The sequence below is a fragment of the Salmo salar genome, chromosome 12 (genome assembly GCF_965601325.2).
Source record: "Salmo salar chromosome 12, fSalSal1, whole genome shotgun sequence".
In the NCBI taxonomy this organism is placed as follows: domain Eukaryota; kingdom Metazoa; phylum Chordata; class Actinopteri; order Salmoniformes; family Salmonidae; genus Salmo; species Salmo salar.
In genome coordinates, this window is record NC_138302.1 from 95,721,965 (window position 1) to 95,741,271 (window position 19,307).

The following is a 19,307-nucleotide window of genomic DNA, read 5'->3' on the forward strand; positions in this document are numbered from 1 at the left end:
AGTGAAACAATCACATTGGCCAGTCAGGCTTTTTTGTCCTACCAGATCTGCGATGAGTAGGTTCTAGCTACTGTATCCTTTGGTCCTTCGACTCATTGGATGTAGCTGTCCAGTTTTATCAGGTCCCAGGCTTCCATGACTGTTATTTACATAAGTTAATAAAAATAAAAAAAAATATATATATATTTTTTTAAATCAGGCTGTAACAACAAAATGTGGAAAAAGTCAAATTCTAACTATTTCAATGTTTCTAGAAATTACAGTAGCTGACATTTTAAATTGATCCTGTTTGGGACACACCAAGTTTTATACTGTTTTAGTCTACACAACATGTCATCCTGACACCTACAGTAGAGCATGATGAACACGGAGTGAAACAATCACATTGGCCAGTCAGGCTTTTTTGTCCTACCAGATCTGCGATGAGTAGGTTCTAGCTACTGTATCCTTTGGTCCTTCGACTCATTGGATGTAGCTGTCCAGTTTTATCAGGTCCCAGGCTTCCATGACTGTTATTTACATAAGTTAATAAAAATAAAAAATAAGTGATTTTTGCTTTAGCTCCATCTGTACTTGATAGAGCAGATCTAGTCTGTAGTGAGGAAGAATGCTGTCTGACTCATTGGGAGGGAGACTAGAGCAGACCCAGAGGTTCTGACTGAGCGCACCAGGACGGTCCATTTACTCCATGCCGTTAGAATTTATGCTATTAAATCATGAGATTTCATTGGGGCAGTTCTCCCTCATAGAAAATAGCTATCCAAGCAATGTTCGCAAAGCCTATGCTTCCATGGCGCTGCTGCTGATAGCAGTCACTGAGGGGCAGAGTCATAGTATCCTAATGGTGTTTTGTTATGTCTTGACCAAGGTCATTATAACAAAAACAGGACAATGAATGGTATTAGGGTTGCAAATTTCTCTATATTTTCAGCCAGGTTTCTCACAACTCTAATTTCCCCAAAAATTGCAACTCATGGCGTAGTCGGCGGTTCTCAAATATCATTAGCTCTTGGCTGTTTACTAACCATATTTCTTAGCTGTTAAGACTGTAAAATTGATCTTCCTTAATCAGTAGTGTTGGACCTACAGTAGGAGAAGTGTCAGACACATACTACATAACCAGAATCCTTTCAGAAGATAGGCTATTGTACAATTTGAAATACATAGGCCTAGTTTGTTGTCAATGTCTCTTAACTATTAATACATCTAGACACATGAAGTCAGACATAACATTTTCCATTTTTAATAGACATTCCCACTTATGCACTCCAATATGTAACTAATATAATTTAGAGTTAGCTTGGTGTTTGAGTGATAATAATCAGCATGGTTGTGTGCCTCTATCAGCCGTACTTAGGGAAGGGAGCTAGCTAGCTGCTTTGAAGACCCAGCACAGAGCAGAAACAGCAGGACCACTACACAGCACTTCCTCTTATCTCATCTCAGCTAGCACCATGTCTAGTTCTCTGCCTGACTAGCTCTCCATACAGTACTCTTCCATACAGCTAGCACCATGCCTAGTTCTCTGCCTGACTAGCTCTCCATACAGTACTCTTTCATACAGCTAGCACCATGCCTAGTTCTCTGCCTGACTAGCTCTCCATACAGTACTGTTCCATACAGCTAGCACCATGTCTAGTTCTCTACCTGACTATTCTCCATACAGTACTCTCCATACAGCTAGCTGCTAGCACCATGCCTAGTTCTCTACCTGACTACTCCATACAGTACTGTTCCATACAGCTAGCTGCTAGCACCATGCCTAGTTCTCTGCCTGACTAGTTCTCCATACAGTACTCTCCATACAGCTAGCACCATGTCTAGTTCTCTACCTGACTAGTTCTCCATACAGTACTCTTCCATACAGCTAGCACCATGCCTAGTTCTCTGCCTGACTAGTTCTCCATACAGTACTCTCCATACAGCTAGCACCATGTCTAGTTCTCTACCTGACTAGTTCTCCATACAGTACTCTTCCATACAGCTAGCACCATGCCTAGTTCTCTGCCTGACTAGTTCTCCATACAGTACTCTCCATACAGCTAGCACCATGTCTAGTTCTCTACCTGACTAGTTCTCCATACAGTACTCTTCCATACAGCTAGCACCATGCCTAGTTCTCTGCCTGACTAGTTCTCCATACAGTACTGTTCCATACAGCTAGTGCTAGCACCATGCCTAGTTCTCTGCCTGACTAGCTCTCCATACAGTACTCTTCCATACAGCTAGCACCATGCCTAGTTCTCTGCCTGACTAGCTCTCCATACAGTACTCTTCCATACAGCTAGCTGCTAGCACCATGCCTAGTTCTCTGCCTGACTAGTCCTCCATACAGTACTGTCCCATACAGCTAGCTGCTGGATAGTGTGGGTACACACACAGTTTCAGCCCTTTTCCACACATTTACCCCGTTTCTATTAGCCCCCTTGGAACGGAGGGCTTCTGACCTCAATGGAACTTCCTGGTTAAATAAAGGCTGGCTCCTGTTCTGGGCAGTTTAGTCAGCTCTCCCTTAGCCCTCAGTTTACTATCTGTACAGCTGTTACAACAGGGATAGCATTGACGCACTAAGATTGTTGTTTGTGCTCGTCAGATTTTCCAAACCTAGTCTCAGGTCAGTGTTGTACTTTAGCCAAATGATCTGACTGTAGTATGGCATGACAACAATGATGAGAAGAGAATAACTGTCTAAAACAGAGGCCCTAGCTCCGTTTTACTACAAAAGTGCCGTGTTGGGGGGGGGGGGGGGTGCATGCTATTTAAATAGCTCATCACCTTTTATTAAACAGCAGGACTAGCCTAATAATGATGATCTTCTATTTACCCAGGCCCCCTACTGAGCCATAGTCTCAGGTGTAATGCAGGGTGATGTGTAACTTCACTTTAATAGTGCTATTAAAATACAATTAACACAAATGATGGTGACCACTTATAGGCATTGAGATGAGTGTACGGGTTATATACTGTCTGGTGTGTGTGTGTCCATCTCCTGAGTCACACACACACACAAAAAAAACACCACTTCTGAAAGAGAAAATATTTGTAAAAACAAGTAGACTTCATGCCTTCAAAAATATTCTGCAAAGTCATAAATACCACCGGCTATTTGTTACACAACTATCTCCACAGCATAGAACAGGTTCATTCTGTTGACAGGTTATTTACACACATCTATTAGCCTGCAACATTAAATCTTTATCACAGATCGTTCACCTTCATGAGCTCCTGTGGCTGCTTCCTCTAAGAAACATGTACTAGATCTTCCAGGAGCTGCCTGGCAGGCCTGCACTTATTTCACCTGGAGCTCGCTCCTGTGGTGCTGATGAGGAACAATATCTAGGGCCCCATCCTCTCCTACCAGGTTGGCACATTAAATGGGTGATGGTGAAACCCAGCTCTCCTGGCCTTCTGTCAGCCTGCGGGCCACTCCGCGTGTGTGAGGAGGAAGACAGCTCAGGTCCACCCGAGGGAAAGGGGGGTGAGGAGTCCTGGGGAGACAGCTCAGGTCCACCCGAGGGAAAGGGGGGTGAGGAGTCCTGGGGAGACAGCTCAGGTCCACCCACCTGATCCCTCAGGGGACACGTTCCACACACACAGAAATCACACGGGTCATTAAGTACTGACGGGACCCGTCCTTTGCTGTCTGCCCACACGCTGGCACATACACCCACACAGCCTTGCTTACAGCAGAGAGCAGATAGGGGTGTCCATCTGTCTGCGCTGAGGGCATCCCCTCCGCTCCGCACTGGTGTCACTGTGGAATGCTAAACAGTGGCACTCCATCAAGCTCTCCTCTGTCCCCCTCCCACCTAGGGCTGGGCGATATTGCCTAAAAGTAATATCTTCATTTTTTGTCACAAATTTTGAAGATTCACGATATATACCTCAATTTTTCTCTAAACAAATTACAAAAGGCCAAGACATAATTCTCAATTGAATTTTCTTTATAAAAATTGTAAAATATATACACAATGCCTCAAGGCCCATTTCTGCAAAACAAAACGAGCAACACTGCTTACCAGGCTGTCATCGTATACAAATCAAATAAAAATAATGGGAAAAAAGGTATCCCTAAGAAGAATTTGCACAATAATAAATCAAATTTTACAATTCTGTCAAACAAAATATCGTCCTTCACAAGTTTCTGGCGAGGAACACAAGCGTGTCTACTGACTCTGGCTTGAGGCATGCCCTGTGACATGTCACAATGTTCCCAGCTGTGCTAAAGCCCTCTCTAAAAGGGGCAGTTGTAGCAGGAATACACAGGTACTTTTTATTAGCAAGCTTAGTCTTGCGATGTTGGCCTCACGGAGCCTCCACCACTCAAGTGGGTCTTTGTGTCAGGGGTCTGAAGAGCTGACAAGTAACTTGACAACTCAGTTTTGATGTTGTCCTCCTCTGACTCTGGGCAAGACAGTGCTGTCGTCTTGAAGAAACTTAAGTGTTTTCTTGCCTTTCTCAGAAACAGGTTCACTTTCTTTGGCACACAGTTGTGCCCAGGGTGATGTGTGCTTTCCTCAGCAAGCAGAGACTTCAGCTCTAAAAACAGATCTTTGTTTGATGCTCTCAATCTTGTCGTCATCTGTTATACATGTGGTGCTGAGCCCGGGGATCCACCAGCGAGGACATATCAAGGAGTTCAACTGCGGCAGGGTCTTTGTACTTGTCGTTGAGATACTGTAGTGGGACACTCTTGATTTTCTTTGTGAGCGTGCCCTCACCTTCCTCTGGCTGCAGGAGGCTGCGGCTGAACAGGTTTATCACAGGCTTGAGGTAGGAGACACTAACGTAGTGAATTCCTGTAAAGGGCTTTGTTCACTGACTTCAACACGTCGATATCCTGATAGCTGGGCACCAGGTGCCTGCTTTTCTTCTCCGAGACCAGGACCCGGGCCTTTTCTTGTTCCAGGATTCGTTCTGTCATCTTCTGTCTTGACCCCCACCTGTGATGAGCTGGTGAGTGGGTAGACTGAGCTCAGCCTGTGCTCCAGACAAGTCTCTCCTCTTCTTCCAGCTGAAGGAAAAAGTGCTGACCATCTTCTTGCACAACCCAATGGCACGGTCAACTCGTGGGTCTTTCACACCATTCTCTGAAAAGAATGAAGAATGAGGGAAAGTGGGGTGAGAATGAAGAATGAGGAACGTTTGACCACAAGCTGTTTGAATATGTAATCATTTTGACTGAAAATGTATTAATTTAGTTTGTTATAACTAAAAACAGCCTGTGGTTATTTGCTATTGGATTGGCAAAACGACAACTACTAACACAGCCTACAGCTGGCCTGAACATAACTTTTTTGAATGCACTTTAATTATCCAATGTCACACTTACCGATGGCGAGGTGAAGCCTGTACCCAAAGCACTGCAGGCGGGTCCAGCTGTTCAAGCGCAATGCTTTTATCATGTTGCTCCTGCTGTCAGTTGTCATGCACACCTGTCAGTCTTCACTCATCTTCCACAATGCCAGAGAGTCTCTGAGACCTGGGCTATTACTTCACCAGTATGATCATCTTCCACCATGCCAGAGAGTCTCTGAGACCTGGGCTATTACTTCACCAGTATGATCATCTTCCACCATGCCAGAGAGTCTCTGAGACCTGGGCTATTACTTCACCCGTATGATCCTCAGGGAAGTACGACGTCTGAAGGCAGACAATTTTTGCAATTTCCAGTCTTCATTTATGTAGTGGACTGGTTCTACTCGACCATAGATCGGCTGTGGTGGAAAAATAAACACTAGCCAGCTTCTCTGCGCCTCTTTCGCGGGTAGCAGTGTATAATCGCGGCAGGGCTTCTTCCGTGAAATACTTGCGGCTTGGCAGCTGATATTTGTGGTCAACTGTACCTAGCAGCTTTTTAAAGCCTAGCTTTTCTACTGTAAAGATTGGGACCATATATTTCGCTATGTAATTGAGCTCCTTCCACCGCAAACGTTTCTTAGTTGTGCTGCTGCTTTTCATAGCAATTGTCTTTCGACACATTTTGCACATGACATTGGTTTGCTGAATATCAGACCGCTTAAACCCGAACCACTTCCATATTACTGAAAAAACACTGCTGCACTTTTCGTGGATGATTTCATCCTCACGAGAAGCTGAGCTGGCATCCTCACTTTCCATTTTCGTGGAACTCTTAGAGTTTTATACATGTAATAATGACAATTACAACAATACTGAATGAACACTTATTTATACTTAATATAATACATCAATAAAATCAATTTAGTCTCAAATAAATAATGAAACATGTTCAATTTGGTTTAAATAATGCAAAAACAAAGTGCTGGAGAAGAAAGTAAAAGTGCAATATGTGCCATGTAAAAAAGCTAACGTTTAAGTTCCTTGCTCAGAACATGAGAACATACGAAAGCTGGTGGTTCCTTTTAACATGAGTCTTCAATATTCCCAGGTAAGAGGTTTTAGTTATTATAGGACTATTTCTCTCTATACCATTTGTATTTCATATACCTTTTGACTATTGGATGTTCTAATAGGTACTATAGTATTGCCAGCCTAATCTCGGGAGTTGATAGGCTTGAAGAGCTGCTGGCAAACACAGTAAAGTGCTGTTTGAATGAATGCTTACGAGCCTGCTGCTGCCTACCACCACTCAGTCAGACTCCTATATCAAATCATAGACTTAATTATAATATCACACAGAAATACGAGCCTTAGGTCATTAATATGGTCAAATCCGGAAACTATCATCTCAAACAAAATGTTTATTATTTCAGTGAAATACAGAACCGTTCTGTATTTTATCTAACGGGTGTCATCCATAAGTCTAAATATTGCTGTTACATTGCACAATGTTCAATGTTATGTCATAATTATGTAAAATTGTGGCAAATTTATTACGGTCTTTGTTAGGAAGAAATAGTCTTCAAAGTTCGCAACGAGCCAGGCGGCCCAAACTGCTGCATATACCCTGACTCTGCTTGCACAGAACACAAGAGAAGTGACACAATTTCCCTAGTTAAAAGAAAGTCATGTTAGCAGGCAATAGTAACTAAATATGCAGGTTTAAAAATATATACTTGTGTATTGATTTTAAGAAAGGCATTGATGTTTATGGTTAGGTACATTGGTGCAACGACAGTGCTTTTTTCACGGATGCGCTTGTTAAATCACCCATTTGGCGAAGTAGGCTGTGATTCAATGACAAATTAACAGGCACCGCATCGATTATATGCAACGCAGGACAAGCTAGATAAACTAGTAATATCAACCATGTGTAGTTAACTAGTGATTATGTTAAGATTGATAGTTTTTTTATAAGATAAGTTTAATGCTAGCTAGCACCTTACCTTGGCTCCTTGCTGCACTCGCATAATAGGTAGTCAGCCTGCTACGCAGTCTCCTCGTGGAGTGCAATGTAATCGGCCATAATCGGTGTCCAAAAATGCCGATTGTTATGAAAACTTGAAATCGGCCCTAATTAAATCTGCCATTCCGATTAAAATCGGTCGACCTCTAACTCTTACCACCGCTACACTTCTCCGGCGTGGTTACAATTTGTGAAAGGCTGTCTAGGGTTGTGATTTGTGGATAATCTCTGTGCACGTGTTGTCACGTAATTGGGACATGATTGGACATTGGGCTGACAGAGAAGAGACAGTGAGATGCTGCATTTGTAAAACTTTACAACATTATAGCAGAACCTCCATTCTTCCGATACAGGCATTTTCCATATCGTGCTAAAACAAACTCGAATATATTGAAAAAAACCTTGATTTGTCGCCCGGCCCTACTCCCACCTCTGTCTAGCCTGGACAGCAGTCTCCTCTAAACAAAGAGATCACACTTCTCCTCCCTGAGGCCCGCTCTGCCTGCTGCACCCCCCACATCATTACACTGTATTCATTAAAAAAAGAGCATGATTAATTGATCCTAGAGAAGTAGTGAGAGGATGTGTAGATGCTAAGGACCAGATCTGTCACTGTTGTTGGCAGCACTATATTTAGACAACAGATCAATGTCTTTTGAAGGTGAACTGGATGAGAAACTAGTGATGAGAAGAGTACATGAGATCAGCATGTTGTCGATATGTTCTAGTAAGGAGGTACTGAGGCATCACACACTGTCATGAGGTTGACGATGCACTGGTTTGTCATTTCCTGTCTGGCCGGCCTCTAGGCCTGGCCTGCTACTATCCTATTTGGCTGTTAAAAAAATAAATAAAAAAAATCCAACTATCATTCCATTTTAACTGATTATTTCTGTCATCTTCCTCTGGGTAGTTGAAGAGGAGTCCATTTTCCAGATGACTGCTGTCCATCAGGCCTGGTGTGAAACTACAATCAGCCTTGTAACACGGGTGACAGAGAAGAGTGAGTAAGGAGGAGACAAGGGCAAGAGAGGGGTGTAAACAGGGCAGCAGTATCAGTCAGGCTAACAGACGCTCCCTCTCTTCCCGTCACTGACTAATAGGAGAACTGCCGTTACAAATTGCCCTCTGATTCAGCTGGGATGACAAGGAGGACAGAGCCAGGGAGAAAAAAAGGAGAAAACTGGCCAGGGTGAAGGGGGTTGACGTCTGGCTGAACACAGCCTGTGTGTGACGAGGCGGGCGTCACAGGAACAATCAGCAGGGCTTCAGTCTAGAGGTACAAAGCCTCCAAAACATCACAACAACGATAACCCCTTGTTATAGGCCACTGACAGTTGAGGGGGCCACTGACAGTTGAGGGGGCCACTGACAGTTGAGGGGGCCACTGACAGTTGAGGGGGCCACTGACAGTTGAGGGGGCCACTGACAGTTGAGGGGGCCACTGACAGTTGAGAGGGCAGTTCAAGGAACAGATCTGTTGTCTACATCCAGTGTTTACATGTAGGCCTAGGCTAAACAAACTGGATCCTTTCTGCTGCTCTTGATGTTTTACTTGTAGGCATCTGTGCAAACACTTCTGTTTTTAAACACAAGTAACAGTGATGTTAATGATGGTTTGTCATTGGTGAGTTTTAGAGAGGCTATCTAGATTATGCCTGCAGTATTTTTAATTTTAAAAATCAGGTGCTGGTCGATTGGCAGCAACACAGAATTCTTGCCAATGCCTTTTTAAACAACTTTTTTTCCTGGGTAAATAAATACAGATCTCAACAAATCACTTTGCCTCTTCAGAAACGGATTTGAAAAACTATTTCTCTTTTGAAGCTCTTTGGTAAAGGCCATCACCATGAAACATCTGGCCTGCGTATCTGGTGGTTTCAGGGCATTGTATTGTATGTATGTATATATTGAAAAAAAATTATTTCACCTTTATTTAACCAGGTAAGCTAGTTGAGAACAAGTTCTCATTTGCAACTGCGACCTGGCCAAGATAAAGTATTAGAACGGTCTTTAGAAAATGGGGAGATGAAATCAACGTAATACTGATATGGAGTGTTTTTCAGTGAAGCCTAACACAGAACTTAAGGTTAGGTCTCGCCGGGAACTGAGAATGTCTGCTCCCCTAGATACTAGATTGGAATTCTGACACTCCTGTCTCACCGAGGAACAGTCTTTGCCCAAGTAAATGTTTTATTTATTTATTTAAATGACATTATTTATTTATTTAGCCTTTATTTAACTGGGCAATGACGGCCTACCCCGGCCAAACCCTAACGACGCTGAGCCAATTGTGCACCGCCCTATGGGACTCCCAATCACGGCCGGTTGTGATACAGCATGGAATCGAACCAGGGTCTGTAGTGACGCCTCTAGCACTGAGATGCAGTGCCTTAGACCACAGACCACAGTGCCACTCGGGAGCCCCCCCCCCCCCCCCCCCGAGAGCTAATTAGGCTAAGACTTCTCTAACATTCACTTGTAAGTTCATACTTCATATTAAAATGGAAAGCTTAAGACATGCAGGCTATAGCCAATTAAAGCCAACAAGCAAGCCAAGGATCCTAAAACAACCACAGACTTTAAAATCCAGCCCATTCCAAATGTAATGAAAACCATGATTCTCAAAATACTAGTCTAATACTGACTGTACATGTGGCTACGCAGTCCTCAGCTTGTGCTCTGGTCTAACTCCAGCTCACCCCCTTGCAGTGGCCTTGAGATGAGACAGAGGCTACAGGTCAGGGGTGTGTGCACAGACCACTGAGCTCATTGGCCAAAACCGAGCTTTGGCTCCTCCGGAGGCAATAACATGGGAATATCAACCCAGTTAATACGGTGGAGTCAGCATGTCAGAGTTATAGTAGGTAGCGGCAGGTAGCCTAGTGGTTGAGGTAGCCTAGTGGACTAGTAACTGAAAGGTTGCAAGATCCCCGAGCTGACAAGGTACAAATATGTCGTTCTGCCCCTGAACAAGGCAGTTAACCCACTGTTTGTAGGCCGTCATTGTAAATAAGAATTTGTTAACTGACTTCCCTAGTTAAATAAAGGTTCAATAAAGGTTCAATAAAGGTTCAATAAAGGTTCAATAAAGGTTCAATAGTACAAGGGGCTCTTTAACAGATGCAGATCGACAAGAAAGTTACAATATGGCCATGAAGAAACAGTGTAGACAGAACACGCTAGTACAGTCCTAAACTCGTTGAAACTAGCCACATAATGTAGTCTAGTTATGTGTACATTATATGGCAAATGCACTTATTTTCAACAACAACAAAAAACACATCTGCTGTGAGCACTTTTGAACTGCATGAAGTAAACTTCAAGGGAGTCTTCCTCAAGTGCCACATATGCATAACTAATCCACTACTTTCTGGTAGGCCTACTTTACTGAAGTTAAAACAGCCACTCCTGCAAAATGAAAGCCCAGGAGGAAGATATATGATTACAGACAGTAAGTAGTTCAGAGATGATGGGCCTTGGACCTAAAAACTCCAGTAAAGTGATTAAGGCCAGGCCACCTTATTTCTACATGAGTGCACGCCACCATACAGACGGCAACTCGTGAGATCTTTGAAATTGCATTAGGATGCATTCATAACAGATTAGCACAATAGGAGAAGCATGCAAACCATTCAGTCATCTTAATAGGCAACATTAACCCAAAGAGCAGGCCTTGCATCAACTGCCCTACATTAGTTTGTCTGCAGAACAGATTCTCACTTCCTTGTCCAGTCAAACTTATAATCCACAGTTGAGAAGGTTACCACTTCACAGGTGTTCGGCTCGCTCAGTGTGAAATGGCCTCCCTAACTCATCACGTAGCCTACAGTCTCTCATGACAACCTTGATTTGGATCTGGGTGCTGAGATTAGGCTAACCATCATGTAGCCCATTTTCAAAAACAACATCACATGCATAGCACAAGCTTTTTAACTCACAAAAGGTGCTATGTCTAGGCTCCAATCCTGGATGCTAACAGATCAATAACTTAGAGAGACAAAGGTTACTGTACGGGCTGCCTCTGATACACAAACCTGTTGCATGCTTGGAGAGTGAGAGATGGTGAATACATAGACTGGCCATTGAAAGTGTTGTGACAGTTTGATTTATTAGCCCCATGCAGACAGACATACTACCTTGATACTTACATAATAAACATCAAGCTATTAGGTTCCTTATTAGCTGACTGGTGCAATTAAAAGCTAGACTATATTCCAACTGTAAAATTACTACCTTGAGAAGGGTTAATATTTACTGACTGTTCTTGCAGAAAATCTGTATTTTGCACTTTGAGCTTTCAGATACGGCCCCGTCTAGGAAAATGCTTGAAGTTTATAAAGAACATTTGTAATTTGTGCAACGCAAACTCCCTCTGAAAGGATCCATAACATTGGATCCATCAAAGTCCACAAACATTTTATCTATCAACTACTGTCAAAACGTGAAACATATTCACATCACTTCAAATTGTTTATACATTCAGATAGGACTAATATATATATATTTTAAAATGTTAAAAAATAAATACATTTAAAAAATCTTAAAATAAGAAATATTTTCTTTCAAGTCCAAAACTAGACGAATGTAGCTTGAAAAGTAACAGTATAATTTGTGTTTGAGATTAAACTCCCCAGTTTAACTGTAACCATGGAAGCCTAAGTGTATACATTGGACGAGTTTGCTATCCATATCGTGTAACTACGCTAAGGGTTAATTAACTATATTACAGAGCTACTTACATTAGAGGGGTAATCACTCAAGGTTACAGTTAGTTCCTAATGTCATACCAAACACTTGGGAAACTGGCCCCAGTGGTGCAGAGATGTGCGAGGTAAACGTGGGAGGGAGACTTACCAAACACATGTTGGGACCATCTCATTTTCCTATGATCAAAAACCATGGCAACACATTTCAACGTGTGTACACAACCATTAACAGACAACATTGTGTGTGTGTGTGTGTGTGGTCTCTCCAGGAGTAAAGCCTAGCTAACTACAGTAGTTAGCCAGCCAGTCAAGTCAGATAACATTAACGTGGGTGGGTAATTAGCTTAGCTAACTAGCTAACTAGCTGTCCGTGCACCATACCAATCCAGCTAGTTTAGCTTTTGGCAACCTAATTTGCCACACTGTTCAGTAGCCTTTAAGCTAACCAGATAGCTAGCTAGTATAATGATATACAGCTGCAAACGTGGCTGCCTTAGCTAGCCACCTGCCTGGCCATGCATGCTATTCTGCTGTAATTTGATATGAAGCGAGCCAGCTAGCGAGATCTATCGTTGAGTAACGTTGACTAAATCAATAAGTACTCACTCACCCGTGTAATTTGCCTCAACGTAAATGACAGCATATTTGTACGATTTCAAAAGGCCAGCAACGTTCAATCTAACCACCTCACTCTGTGAGAGGGTCACGTTAAGAAAGGCTGTTTTGAAGTTGATCAGTCAGTGGAAGAGGCGGATGCTTTGCGTTTTTTACATCGCCGACAGGGTGTCTGGGATTTGTAGTTTTTATGCATTACACAAGAGTGACGTAATTTTTTCACATGTGTTATCAGCCGTGAACGTTACAGAATCCTATGAAATATAAAAGTATTAAATGTGTGAAAATGATCAGTTAAATAATCTATAACAAGAGCAGCTTTTCTCCCTTCTATTGGATGGTGTGTCATTTGTGTTATGTGATTATTTTGTCAAATATTGCATGATTATGATCCTTCTGTCTGTAAAACATGTTGCACTGAAATATCAATACATAGGCTACATCAGACATGCATACTTCCTGCCTTACTTAATATCTACATCCAAGGGCTCCTTCATCCATTGTAGACTATGTTTGCTTACCTTGCTTGTTACAATTTTTCAAAAACAAATATGGTCAGCAAATACAACATGGCACTATAGACTGAAGGGCTGGCGATATTGTTTGTCTAGTCAGGTTCACTTCAGTCCTTAGGACCTGGACACAGGCTGTTCACCTTGGCTATGTGGATATGTACAGAGGACGCAATATCAACACACTGTCCTCGCTACGAAAGATAGTGTTGCATTACCTGTGTACTTTTTTACTTGGCTGATTTATTATTGAACACACACACAGACACACAGCCCCCCCCCCCCCCCCACACACACACACACACACACACACACACACACACACACACACACACACACACACACACACACACACAGACAGACACACACACAAAGGGTTTGTGACAGCGATAGACAGAGGGTGGGGGAGTGAGAGAGAGAGAGAGAGAGAGAGAGAGAGAGAGAGAGAGAGAGCGAGAGAGAGAGAAAGAGAGAGAGAGACAGAGAGAGAGAGAGAGAGAAAGAGAGAGAGACAAAGACAAAGTCACAGGAGTCAAGGAGATGTATCATAGAGTGGATCATAACATGGATATCCTTCTCAAACACAACAGTGAGTATGTGATAAAGAGGTGGTCTCCTGGTACGTGGAACTACATCAATCTCTGTATCCTGAACCGCTCCAGAAGATACATGGGTGTGTGTGTGTGTGTGTGTGTGTGTGTGGTGTGTGTGTGTGTGTGTGTGTGTGTGTGTGTGTGTGTGTGTGTGTGTGTGTGTGTGTGTGTGTGTCTGTGTGTGTGTGTGTGTGTGTGTGTGTCCTGAGCGGATCCAGAAGATACATGGGTAGTAGAGCTCCGGGACTTTCATTCCATCTGAACGTCATTGATCAATAACATAATAGGATATAGAGTACAATCCAAGTAAGCACTCGGACTGGGTTATCTAATGAACATCTGCAGACTACAATCTAGCCTGGGCAATTTCCCTGAATGTGAATGTACCAAGAGAGCGAGAGAGAGAGAGAGAGAGAGAGAGAGAGAGAGAGAGAGAGAGAGAGCCAACATTGATACATAGTATATGAATAGAGGTATAGGAATGGTTGGAAAGAAAGAAAGAAATTAAGAAAGAAAGAAGAAAGACAGACTGAATGTGAATGAGGAAAATCATGATGTCAAACTAAAGATTCCTTTAAGATTCATTTATTTTGTTCTATTTCTCTCCTAATGTAAAATTAAACCATTCATACATTCTCCAAAAAGGTATCCATGATCTTTATTTCTTTGGACATACATGTACAATATTCTGATTGGACAGAAACATCCTGTAGAATAGTTATGTTTTGATATTACCCAGCTGAATAAATTCCTGATCAGATATTATCATTTGATGAATATTTATTTCCTTATATAATGCCTCATACAATGCTCTTGCCTAATACAATAATGCTCCTGCCTCATACAATGCTTCTGCCTCATACAACACTCTTGCCTCATATAATGCCTAATAAATGTGTTAAGTGAATGTAAAATTTAATAGGATGTGAAAAGAAATCCCAGTACGGTATACAATATCGTATTGTATCCATATAACTCCAGGACTTCGTAATCATGATCTTGTATCCAGGATTCGAAAAGTAAGACTGAAACCATGAAAATCTTCTAGAACCTATAATGCCATACAAAGACTGGTCTCTTGTGACAGACTGTTGCGCACATTAAATTTGGTTCCGGGTTCCAAGGTTCTGGGTTCCGAGATTACACAAGGACAGCATGAGACATTTATATCACCAGGGAGAATATGAAGTCATCAACTTAAACGTCCATACTTCCAAGCTTGTTTTGATGTTTTAAATTCGATTTCTCCAACAGACAAAAATGAATTAACACTGATAATAACCAATTTCTAAGAGCTGTATAGATTTTTTTTTACATTATTTACATTCAAATCAAAGACAAATAACACAAATGTTTTTACGTAAATCGTTTGAAAAAATCTGCCATATTTATATAATCTATGATGTTGACAACCAGTACTTCATTTGAATAATATCCACAATCCAACGGGAGGTTGAGAGCAGAAAAAAAGACTACCCCGTCGTCATCGGTCCTGACATTGTGCATGTTCGAGATCGACTACAACACATTGCAGTCGGACTGCGCAGGATCACTGATCTACAAATCACCTTGCATAATAACTACACATTCTCTGCTCAAGCGAGAGATCAAGATTAGTGATTCTGCGTTTGGCCCTTTGCTTAAACAGATCCCCTCAAAACACGCTCAAGACTTTCTCCTCTCCATCTCCTCGCTCCTCTCTTATCCAAGGTATGGGTGTTCGCTCTGGAAGTTGTAGTCCGGACACACTTTTTGAACCAGCTTATAATCGATGCTAAAGAAGGAGATGAAGATACAGATGACTTTGAAAGGTTTGGCGCAGAGCCAGGCGGCGTGGGACTGAGTGTGCTCTGAGAAGCAGGTCTGAGACGGGTCGTAGAGGCAGGGCTTGGGCTTCTTGGAGCGGTTAGTCTTCTCGTACTCCACCCGGCAGTTGAAGGTCTTTACCTCCTTGGGGTCGAAGGTGGACTGGTGCGGGGTCTGTTGTTGAGTGATCTGGGTGTGAAGCTCAGGGTGGAGTTGGGCGTGGAGGCCCGGTTGGTGGTGCTGGAGAACCTCGAACTCCACTACTTTAGTTGGAGGGACGATACTCACAGAGACGTTACCGAGACTGGACGAGTTGTGGCGGAAGTAGACGGTGAACGTGCCGTTGATGTGGTCCACGATCTTCCCAGTGACCAAGAGGCTGAACTTCATGGTTTTCACGTTGAAGTAGAAATCTCCCCAGCCAAAGATCTTCTTGGTCTTCTGGGCCGTCTTCAGTGAGGGTTTGCGTTTGTTACGATAGCCTGTCTGGTCCAGGAGAAGAGACTGATTCTTGGCCCAGTCGTACGGGTTGAGGAAGCTATAGGTGGGACTTTTCAGAGGGGGCTTCATTGGCGGGTTGCCGACCCCGTCCATGCCTGTGGAGAAGATGCGGGAGGTTGTTTGGTAGGGGGGTTTAACTCCCCCTGCGGTCCCTCCTCCGGTGCCTACGGCTCTACCTCCTATGCTATACGGTAGGGTCTTCATCACAGAGCCTGCTGGACCCAGGTCTAGTCCCGGGTAGTTCTTCGCCACCTGCTTCTCCAGTCCCTGCACCTGTGGAGAGAGAGTCAGAGAGAGGGAGAGAGAAAGAGAGAGGGTAGAGAGTGGGGGGATAAAGAGAGAGCAAAAGTGAGTTTGTGTCAAGGAGATTCAGATTCAAGGTTTTAACGGACAGTATTAATTATCATTCTCATTTCATAGTATGTACAGGTAACTGCCAATGCACCTTGGCATAGATTCTAGAAGTGTCTGGAATTCTGTTGGAGGGAAGCGACACACACACACACACACACACACACACACACACACACACACACACACACACACACACACACACACACACACACACACACACACACACACACACACACACACACATGGTAGCAAAAATAATGGGCACCTGGGCATTTTTATACATGACCCTAAGCATGATGGGATGTTATTTGCTTAATTAACTCAGGAACTGCACCTCTGTGGAAGCACCTGCTTTCAATATACTTTGTATCCCTCATTTACTCAAGAGTTTCCTTTATTTTGGCAGTTACCTGTAGGTTGCCAGATGACTTCGATGGCTTTTCTTTATCCCTTGATTCAAGACACAAAACATATATATATTTTTTTAATGAACTTTGTTTGTGAATTGTTTTACACAGTAAAGTCGATTTTACATGTGAATGTAATGGACGGGAGCTTTGGTTTGTTCGGACAGGTGACACGACTTTAATCCACAAACTATGAAGTGGTTATTCACAACAGGTGATTGACTAGAAATCTTCTCTTGTTCTCCCTTCATGTCTTATCAATCACGTCACTGCCACACGCACACACACACACGCACGCACGCACACAGACACACACACACACACACACACACACACACACACACACACACACACACACACACACACACACACACACACACACACGCACACACACACGCACGCACGCACACAGACACACACACACAGACACACACACACACACACACAGAAAGATATCAGTTTGTCTCTGTGAATGGTTTGTCCTCTGACAAATCAATTGTAAATTTCGGTGTTCCTCAAGGTTCCGTTTTAGGACCACTATTGTTTTCACTATATATTTTACCTCTTGGGGATGTCATTCGAAAACATAATGTTAAATTTCACTGCTATGCGGACGACACACAGCTGTACATTTCAATGAAACATGGTGAAGCCCCAAAATTGCCCTCGCTAGAAGCCTGTGTTTCAGACATAAAGAAGTGGATGGCTGCAAACTTTCTACTTTTAAACTCGGACAAAACAGAGATGCTTGTTCTAGGTCCCAAGAAACAAAGAGATCTTCTGTTGAATCTGACAATTAATCTGGATGGTTGTACAGTCGTCTCAAATAAAACTGTGAAGGACCTCGGCGTTACTCTGGACCCTGATCTCTCTTTTGAAGAACATATCAAGACTGTTTCAAGGACAGCTTTTTTCCATCTACGTAATATTACAAAAAACAGAAATTTTCTGTCCAAAATTGACGCAGAAAAATTAATCCATGCTTTTGTTACTTCTAGGCTGGACTACTGCAATGCTCTACTTTCCGGCTACCCGGATAAAGCACTAAATAAACTTCAGTTAGTGCTAAATACGGCTGCTAGAATCCTGACTAGAACCAACATTTTTTATCATATTACTCCAGTGCTAGCCTTCCTACACTGGCTTCCTGTTAAGGCAAGGGCTGATTTCAAGGTTTTACTGCTAACCTACAAAGCATTACATGGGCTTGCTCCTACCTATCTTTCCGATTTGGTCCTGCCGTACATACCTACACGTACGCTACGGTCACAAGACGCAGGCCTCCTAATTGTCCCTAGAATTTCTAAGCAAACGGCTGGAGATAGGGCTTTCTCCTATAGAGCTCAATTTTTATGGAATGGTCTGCCTACCAATGTGAGAGACGCAGACTCAGTCTCAACCTTTAAGTCTTTACTGAAGACTTATCTCTTCAATAGGTCCTATGATTAAGTATAGTCTGGCCCAGGAGTGTGAAGGTGAACGGAAAGGCTGGAGCAACGAACCGCCCTTGCTGTCTCTGCCTTGCCGGTTCCCCTCTTTCCACTGGGATTCTCTGCCTCTAACCCTTTTACAGGGGCTGAGTCACTGGCCTACTGGTGTTCTTCCATGCCGTCCATGGGAGGGGTGCGTCACTTGAGTGGGTTGAGTCACTGACGTGGTCTTCCTGTCTGGGTTGGCGCCCCCCCCTTGGGTTGTGCCATGGCGGAGATCGTTGTGGGCTATACTCGGCCTTGTCTTAGGACGGTAAGTTGGTGGTTGGAGACATCCCTCTAGTGGTGTGGGGGCTGTGCTTTGGCAAAGTGGGTGGGGTTATATCCTGCCTGTTTGGCCCTGTCCGGGGGTATCATCGGATGGGGCCACAGTGTCTTCTGATCCCTCCTGTCTCAGCCTCCAGTATTTATGCTGCAGTAGTTTATGTGTCGGGGGGCTAGGGTCAGTCTGTTACATCTGGAGTATTTCTCTTGTCTTATCCGGTGTCCTGTGTGTATTTAAATATGCTCTCTCTAATTCTCTCTTTCTCTCTTTCTGTCTTTCTCTCGGAGGACCTGAGCCCTAGGACCATGCCTTAGGACTACCTGGTATGATGACTCCTTGCTGTCCCCAGTCCACCTGGCCGTGCTGCTGCTCCAGTTTCAACTGTTCTGCCTGCGGCTATGGAACCCTGACCTGTTCACCGGACGTGCTTGTTGCACCCTCGACAACTACTATGATTATTATTATTTGACCATGCTGGTCATTTATGAACATTTTAACATTTTAACATCTTGACCATGTTCTGTTATAATATCCACCCTGCACAGCCAGAAGAGGACTGGCCACCCCTCATAGCCTGGTTCCTCTCTAGGTTTCTTCCTAGGTTTTTGGCCTTTCTAGGGAGTTTTTCCTAGGGAGTTTTTCCTAGCCACCGTGCTTCTTTCACATGCTTTGCTTGCTGTTTGGGGTTTTAGGCTGGGTTTCTGTACAGCACTTTGAGAATATCAGCT

At 43.3% G+C, this 19,307-nt stretch overlaps 2 protein-coding genes across 2 annotated transcripts in view; both read right to left on the reverse strand.

The window, feature by feature from the left end:
* shmt2 (serine hydroxymethyltransferase 2 (mitochondrial)) overlaps positions 1 to 12,805 on the reverse strand; it is a 34,981-nt gene extending 22,176 nt beyond the window's left edge. Inside the window, exon 1 of the mRNA XM_045691910.2 lies at positions 12,647 to 12,805. Within this exon, the coding sequence (XP_045547866.1) occupies positions 12,647 to 12,679 (33 nt within the window). The 5' untranslated portion in view covers positions 12,680 to 12,805. The remainder of the gene's footprint in view (positions 1 to 12,646) is intronic.
* Positions 12,806 to 14,325: 1,520 nt separating this feature from the next.
* The window catches only part of LOC106566119 (neurexophilin-2-like), an 85,335-nt gene continuing 80,353 nt past the window's right edge, over positions 14,326 to 19,307 (reverse strand). Inside the window, exon 2 of the mRNA XM_014133970.3 lies at positions 14,326 to 16,336. Coding sequence (XP_013989445.1) covers positions 15,458 to 16,336 — 879 coding nt within the window. The 3' untranslated portion in view covers positions 14,326 to 15,457. The remainder of the gene's footprint in view (positions 16,337 to 19,307) is intronic.